At 34.0% G+C, this 8,615-nt stretch overlaps 2 protein-coding genes across 5 annotated transcripts in view; one reads left to right on the forward strand and one right to left on the reverse strand.

Annotated features, from left to right (window-relative positions):
- LOC106878180 (uncharacterized) overlaps positions 1 to 8,615 on the forward strand; it is a 174,402-nt gene that overhangs the window by 10,373 nt on the left and 155,414 nt on the right. The window lies entirely within an intron of this gene.
- The window catches only part of LOC106871734 (peroxisomal multifunctional enzyme type 2), a 68,499-nt gene that overhangs the window by 4,126 nt on the left and 55,758 nt on the right, over positions 1 to 8,615 (reverse strand). Inside the window, exons 18-21 of the mRNA XM_014918754.2 lie at positions 5,640 to 5,726; positions 5,248 to 5,337; positions 1,637 to 1,781; positions 93 to 223 (exon numbers count right to left, since the gene is read on the reverse strand). Of these exons, the coding sequence (XP_014774240.1) occupies positions 93 to 223; positions 1,637 to 1,781; positions 5,248 to 5,337; positions 5,640 to 5,726 (453 nt within the window). The remainder of the gene's footprint in view (positions 1 to 92; positions 224 to 1,636; positions 1,782 to 5,247; positions 5,338 to 5,639; positions 5,727 to 8,615) is intronic.

Raw genomic sequence — 8,615 nt, forward strand, 5'->3', positions numbered from 1 at the left:
CAGGTTCAGTCACACTGTGTGGTACTTTGGGTGAGTGTCTTCTATATATATATATATATATATATATATATATATATATAATCTGTACTCACCTTTTGTGGATTAATCTCTCGCCGAAACAGCTGAAGTATGACATCATCATCTGTTAGTAGGGTACACTGAGCTTTCTTGTCTTTAGGGGCACCATGGTATATACCTCCTCCACCAGGTGTCAGGTCTAAGGCTGAAATGATAAAGTGTGATGGCAATGATTTGAGTACCTTCATAGTATTGGTTATAATATCAATTTCAAATTTTGGCACAAGGCCAGCAGTTTGTGGGGAGGGATTAAGTTGATTAAATCAACACCAGTGTTCAACTGATACTTATTTTATTGATCTCAAAAGGATGAAAGGCAAAGTCAACCCCGGTAAAATTTGAACTCACAATATAAAGATGGACAAAATGTCAATAAGTATTTCACTTGGCATGCTAACAATTCTGTGAGCTTGCAGTTGTAAGACGGACAAAATACTGTATTCTCAGTGTTTTATAAGTCTTGGAGGTATGAGTCTGTGTCTGAGAATAGGATTGACTTCCTCGTCTGGATATCAGGTCTGAATCAGTCTTGGTTTTCCACTTTTCTTTCAGGAATTATTGAGGCACTTTAACTAAATGCAAACAGGCTGAGGTCAGGCCACATCAGAAAAGTAACTAACCAACATTAGAGGAGTTTATTTTAAATCACTTATATGCCCAACATATCCGATATCTGAAAACACAAGACATAGACTGTCTTATGTTGCACTGTCCAGCCACTTTGGCCCCAGTGGGAATGTGGAATAATCCACAAAGTTGGTAATGTATACATCAGTTAGATTTTGAGATGTGAAAGAGATCAAATAAAACACATATAGCATTATTGTGAATTTAGTAGAGTACTTTCAGTAGTATTGATATTGTATTAGAGAAAGCACTGATAATAATATTTGTGGCATCACTGATATAGTGTAAGGAGCATTTGTATGGTATTGGAAACAGTATTGCAACAATGATGATAATACAGTATAGGTGGCAATAGTTGTAAACAGAAGCTGTGTTAGTAGATGTATTACACTGTTTTATTACAAATTCATGCTTAGTAGAGTTGTTGTTGTTATTTAGTCCCAAGTCAGCCTTTATCATGCTAGGTTTTTTTCTCTTCACTATAAGGAGTTACATAAGTGAAGGAGCTCCTATGTAGTCCTGAGGATTGTTGAATGTAAGAACAAAACTTTACTCAGTTAACTTCCTTCTTCCTTTAAGATAGGGAATACACGAACCAATGAGGCTCATAAGATCCCTATTTCAGTTAATTATTTTGCTCAAGGAACCAACCAATCACGTTACAACACATACTAACCAATTTTGTTATAACACACGAACCATCCATATCATAACATTACTCAGTCATATCACCACACAACCAACATTCATGACACAACACACACACACACACACACACACACACACACACACACACACACACCAAGCACATCACAGCAAACAGTCACAACACTAACATAAACAAACATTTCATGACAGAAATCAGCTGTCCACGTCATAACAACATAAACGAATCTGATCTGTTACAACACAATACAAAGAGACAACTTACTCCACTGTGATACAGGTTCATTGCCATTTTTTGTAATATTCCAAAGAAAAACAGCATTGATCTTGGTCATTATTTGAGGTTTGTTTTGTAAATGGATTGCTAGCTCTTTGAAAAGAGTGTCACTCTTCAAATTGGTTACATTAATCTGGCAGAGATTAAACAAACAAGGAAATTGTCTTTCAACAGGTATAGCAATTAAAAGATTTAGAAAATAACAAATTAAAACAGAGTAGCATGTAAGTTTGTATGAGTGTATATCAGAGTTATGCCATCTGGGGTGTCAAAATAAGCATGCTTACAAAGACTACAATTGCAAACATTAATTAATTAAAAAGTATAAAAAGTATGACCATGTCATATGTGTGTGTGTATACAGACACAATTACAAAACAAGATAGAGAAAATAGTACTCGAATACCAAAGGTAGAGTAAAATACAGTATTCTATTTAAACTGAAAAAACTTCACAAATGTTATTTAGAGATCATCAGTTAGAAATGAATTGAGCATAAAATTCAAAGAACAAAGGAACAAGCGGAGGGCAAGCAGGTTCATCCATCCGTACTTACATACATGTATACATATAAGTATGGATGGATGGATGGACCTACCTGCCCTTTGCTTGTTCCTTTGTTCTTTGAATTTTACCCACAATTCACTTCTGTCTAGTGATCAGTGTACCGACCAAAAAATGTGCAATTACCTCTCCCGTCTCAAATAATAACAATCACCAATTACCTCCCATTAGATTTTTCTACATGCTGGTTCATTTAGAAACAAACTCTCATACAAGCAACATGGGCTAAAAACTCCATAAGATAATACAAAATTGCAATATTTTCACTAATTTCAATGTCAGACTATCATAATATTCTATCCTTTAAAATATATTAAAAATATATAAATTGTGTGCATTTTCCTTCTTTAGTTATATATAAATGTAAGTTCATAAGTATTTATATGCCATAGCAAGAAGAATCTGCTCTTTTGAGATTGACTCTTCATCTATGAAAGCAAAAGATAATTTTTTTCTCATTTTTGCCTGATAGAAATTATTTCTTTTTATCAAACAAAAGTCAGTCTCAAACAGGAGTTGCCTCTTCTCTCCTAAAGCATACAAACTTATCTAAGCTCATGAACTTTTTGCCAATGCAGACCACAATAATTTTAGATTGAAAGTTAAACATAGAGATTTGTTTCCTAAAAACCCAAAACTTTTACATCAATGGTCTCTATCTCCTCTGTTCTATACAACAAGTGCAGAAACCATCTAAGTATTGACAAAGATATATCATACAAAGGTTCAATAAACAAAGATTGAGCCACCAAAGAACATCATGCCAGACTTGGCAGTTAGAAATTTCCTCATACAAGACAATGTCCCACAAAGCATTTGCAAAAATTGTACTGATACCAACATCTGAGATATTTGAATGATCTATTAAGAAAATTCACTCCATAGATATTAAAATCTGCCAAAGAGAAGCTTCCACAGAAACAGTGATATTACTCAGAAGAAAAGAGGGAGGAAGAGTTTTAAGATCTGTCCAGACAGCCTACAAGTTTTGTATGGTATCAGACAGAATCTGCTAAATAACAACAGAAATTTAAGCATTTAAGCATTCAGATTATTCTATCAAGTGTAATGCTTATTTATTCACAGTTTTTTGCGTTAATCATACATTATCTTGTAGCTCTGAGATTTTGATAATGTAATTGTATATTTTTAGAATGATATTGTAGGATAGATGTAAGAGGCCAGATCTGGTCAGTCTAAACATAAAACAGGTAAAATATTTGGGCTTGATATGGCCGGTTTGAATGCTAAAGGGTTAAACACAACCCAATTTTAACAGTGCATATTCAGAAAAAAATTTTAGTGCATTAAAGCTTATGAGAAACACAAATTTACATATGAAACCTGGAGTGATTTTTTGAGAGCTTAAAAGCAAAGATAACGTTCTATGGGTCAGAATAAACGCCTCAAGAACTCTTCACTTCCTTATGACATATATGACCCTGAAATTGCTGAACTACAGTACCTAAACAAAGACCTAGAAGAGAGACATAACCAAAAAGATTATGCATGGGTATGCATCCCATAAACTTGAGGACGATAATAACATTAACATGAATTGTAGTCTCTTTGATTCATGAACATTAACATCACATTCAGACATTATGCTTTTACAATCCAGGAGCTTGAGATAACTACAAAATACTTAGTAAGTAAGAGACTATAAAGTCCTTAAACTCACCATGATAATACCCAAAATGTTAATTGTCCCATTTCTGTAGAATATATTACACATGCTATCAGTAGCTGCTCAAAAACATCATTATTAAAGTACTACCTTCCAATTGCTAAAACAATTTACAATATCATCCATAGAAAAGGCAGCCTTACTATAAATATAAACAATACTTCTTTTATAGATATATTCCTAACAAAATTTCTGCTAAGTGCAAATATAATAGGCCTGATGTAGTTGATTAGGACAGGAATGAAAAATTATACAGTTATAGTGGCCAACTACCCTGCAAGCGTGAATGTCGACCTCAGCATGAATTTGAACTCAGAATGTAATGACAGACGAAATATCGCAGAGCATTTCGCCGGGCGTGCTAATGCTTCCGCCAGCTCGCAAATGTTTTTGAGCAGCTACTGATAGCATGTGTAATATCTTCTACAGAAATGGGTCAATTAACATTTTGGGTAATATTATGGTGGGTTTAAGGGCTTCATAGTCTCTTATTCACTAAGTATTTTGTAGTTATCACAAGCTCCTGGATTGTAAAACTTAACATCTGAATATGATGTAATGTTCATGAATCAAACGTGAAAATATCTTACAAAATCAATGAGAATATTTATGAACAACTACTTTGAAAACTCCAGATTTTCTATACAGATTATAAATTCATATTTGTATACCTATAATTAATAGCAAACTTGGCTATGGTTAACAAGCAAGGGTTTTTATGCAAAGAACATTTCAAATAAAAACTCTAAGTGGAACAGAAGAAATACACAAAACTTTTCTACAGACCAGCTCTTTTCTTAAAGAATTCAAATAATTAAAAATAAGAGATAATGCATATGCCTACACACACACACACACACACACACACACAAGATAACTTGGCTCATGTTCTAGAAATTCTAATGGAAGAGCCTTGTTTCTGGACAAGGAACTAACTTTCTATCTCTAAGTGAGGAATTTGAAAATTAAAGTCATAAGTGCATACATATGTTTATATATAATGTACATATGTACTCACATAAACATGAACACAATTACATATATGCAGGTTACAAAGTAAGAGTGTTAAACAGTGATATGTATAAATACCATATTACTACCAGTTCAAATATGCTTGTGGCATGTTTGGACTAGTAAACAAGCCATTCACCCCATGACAAAACACAGTGAATGGCCTGTTTATTAGTCCAAATGTGCCACAAGAATATTTGAACTGGTAGTAATATAACATATATGCATGTGTATGCATAGACACACATACAAGCAGCAACAATCATGTAAAATATGTTTTGGGAATCAAATCAATATAACAACAACAAATATAAAGGGAGAAAATAACATCACTTACCTGTTGTTTTTCAGTAGTTACTCCTGTGTCAGGAAAAGAATGGACATTTATAAAACCACCAGTTATACACATTTTCCCAGTTTCCACAATCTGAAATAGTCAAATAATAAAATATTAAATATCAGGTTGAAAACAGACAGAAGAAAAGACAAAGACAGAAGATGGACATCATTTATCAAAAAGAGGTCATGATTTTCAAGACATCAGATATTTGAGAAGCATCTCTCCCTTTAGATAGATGGTTCATGCATTGTAGATTTTTTTCATGAGTGGGTATGGTCTGGGCATTGTAAATTCGTTTTATCACCTGATTTTGTAGTTAATAGTCCATCTACTTAACTTGACATCACTGTAGTTCTTTGTGTATAGTTAAACCTTCTGGAAAAACTCACCGAGCATTGGAAATGAACACCAGAATCAACTTTCCACATTTCTGTTCGCAGAGTTTGCCCTGGTACAAATGGTTTAGAAAACCGTGACTGAAAGAAGAAAAGACACAGGTGGCAGATTATTTTAAATGAAAGAGTATGTTAGGATTTTAACGGTAATGTAGAATAACACAACAGAAATGTGATTAGCTTATTTTAGCTGAGTATGGAATACAGGGGCAGATATATTACCACAAAAAATAGTTGAACACAGTTGCTAATATTGGACAAAATCAGTGTGGGACAAATAGAGTGCTACTAAGCTACATTTCAACAAATTACAGTGGGGCAAATGTTATGATATTTAAAGACAGCTACAGACAGACATAGGCAATGCTACAAAGCTGAGAAGGTAGTATTGCTACCAGATTACTATGGTACAAACTACAGTGAAACAATGTTGAGGCTAAACACAACAGCAATATGAAAATACTTCAGAGCATCTAAACTATAAGTTATGTTGAGTTGTAATGGCACAAAGACAGCAGTACAAAATTAGAGATATTAAGCAATGAAGTAAAAGGTACAAAGCTGTACTGCTTGCACAAAGCTGTGATGATTGTACAGTGTTGTATTAACTGTAATAGTATAAATCTATACAGAAACCAAGATACAATGATAGAAAACAGTAACGATACAAAATCCAGTGGTACTAAACAACAATGATACAAAGTTATAGTAGTACAAAACTATAGTTTGATAATGAAAACATATGTTAAGCCAATCTTTGACCACAGTTTACTTCTTGTTCATTATATGAGGCTTGTTTTGCAAATGAATTGCTAAATCCTACAACGGAGCTATACAGCAGTTTTTCATTACAGGACAAAACAACAATATTATATTAACTTACACATAAAACCAGAAGTGCTGCAATTCAAGACTGTTGAAAGATCAAATCATGCTAAAAGAATGCTGTGTTTCTCATGGCTTAGGCTATTTAAAATGTTTAGTCACAGGAAGAAGAGCAGCACTCATGATATTTGTAGGATCATCAAGACCAAAGGTTCTCAATGGGGGCCATTTGGAGAAGGGGGAGTGTTTTGGAGCAAAGAGGCACTAGGGGTGGGCGTTAAGAGACTTGGGGGGCACTGGAAGACCCTCAACTTTGGTAAGTTTAATTTGAAATTAATGAGTAGTAGCCATATTTTCACATCTCTGCAACAGTCAGTTTAAAAAATCATGTCTTTTTGTTTCAAATTTTCAGAAACTTGAAAAACACTTTTTCCACTGAAAATTCCTGGTACCATGTGTAACTGGTGTAGCGCAAGTGAAACCCCCAAAACAAAGAGATGAAAAGTGACAGACAACTAAAAGACAAAAAAAATGAATAAAAGCGAAAAGCTGATAGAATGTGTGTGTTTGTGTGCAAATATATAAAGAATGGCGATCAAAATTTTGGAAAAATCTTGGCTTTTGGGAATGGCTGATACGTATGTATCTGTGTATGTGTATGTATGTATGTATGAGTATGTTTGTATATATATGATTGTGTGTGTTGCCATTTTGAATTCCTTTCTGCAACTGAACTTAAATTGAGCCCTGGCTATTAAAGACCCAACCACACACACGCACACACATTTGTTTTAGGTTTTGTACCCATTTGAACTGCAACCATACACAAGATAATGTGGTAAGTCTTATGCTCTGAAATTTAAATTCTGAAATTGTTTCAAGTTATAAAATTACACCTCAACTGGAAACACATCTTTTGGCTTTTGGTAAACAGAACCCTTTCTTTCTCTTTCTATAATTTTGTTAAGTTAGAATTTCTCTGTTTTGGTCAGGATTTTCCAATTTCCTGTATCAAGCAATGGACGGAAGCATTTACAAAAAATTAGTTTCATAGAGCCAAACAAAATCAAAAAAATTAATTTTAATCGTAGTAATGGAGAGAAGTAAGCATTCTCCCTTTCCTTAATACTAACAAGAGCATAGTATGATGGAGATTAGGCTTTATTTCTAGCAAATTGAACAACCATAGAGAGAGTACCTCATTGGCTCATTTGTTAATGTGTATAAGTAAACAAAAACTGAAGGAAAAACAGACATTAGCAAACACACACACACACACACACACATATATAAAATTTAAATCTCAACCTAACATAAATAAGAATAAAATAAATAGATAAATATTATCGATCAAACTGCAGTAATTTTTTTATCGTTAAGGGGAGACAACTAGTACATGAGATGCATGCTAATGGAATTACCTACAAAAAAATAATGCTGAATCTTACATCCTAGATAACCAGTAAAATTCCAAGTGGTGGTAATAATGGACAAACAAGTAAATGTATACACATTCCTAAGTAAATTCTGCCCCATAGGTACACGAAAGGGCAAAAGCACAAAGCCAGTCTTCTCCCCTGCACCTTTTATTTACTGGTTTGTTTTCTTCTTTATTTACATATCCCCTGTAACGGTCTTAACTTTTGCCCTTGGTTCAAATATAATTGACCAATTATCGAGATGGATAGACTTTGGTCAACTCCATTGCAGACAACAAGTGGTGATCTCTACAATATTTCAGTAAGTACATTATAAGAACCCTACAGTTTTGATTTTGAGTGGTTGGCGTTAGGAAGGGCATCCAGCTGTAGAAACTCTGCCAAATCAGATTGGAGCCTGGTGTAGCCATCCGGTTCACCAGTCCTCAGTCAAATCGTCCAACCCATGCTAGCATGGAAAGTGGACGTTAAACGATGATGATGATGATGATGATTAACTAGCCCTATTTACGATAAGTACTATTCTTTTTCTAGACATATTGGTAATTCTTGTCTTATTTTAGTACTAACTTCATTTGACTACTATTCAAACACCCTGGTTACCCCTTTATATGGAAATAACCTGTGAATATTTCCATAGGCCACTGCTAGTTCACTCTTTTGCCTATCAACTTCAAGCTCCATACTCCGTCATCGAAAACCTAGG

Source organism: Octopus bimaculoides, chromosome 19 (assembly GCF_001194135.2).
Source record: "Octopus bimaculoides isolate UCB-OBI-ISO-001 chromosome 19, ASM119413v2, whole genome shotgun sequence".
NCBI classification, from domain to species: domain Eukaryota; kingdom Metazoa; phylum Mollusca; class Cephalopoda; order Octopoda; family Octopodidae; genus Octopus; species Octopus bimaculoides.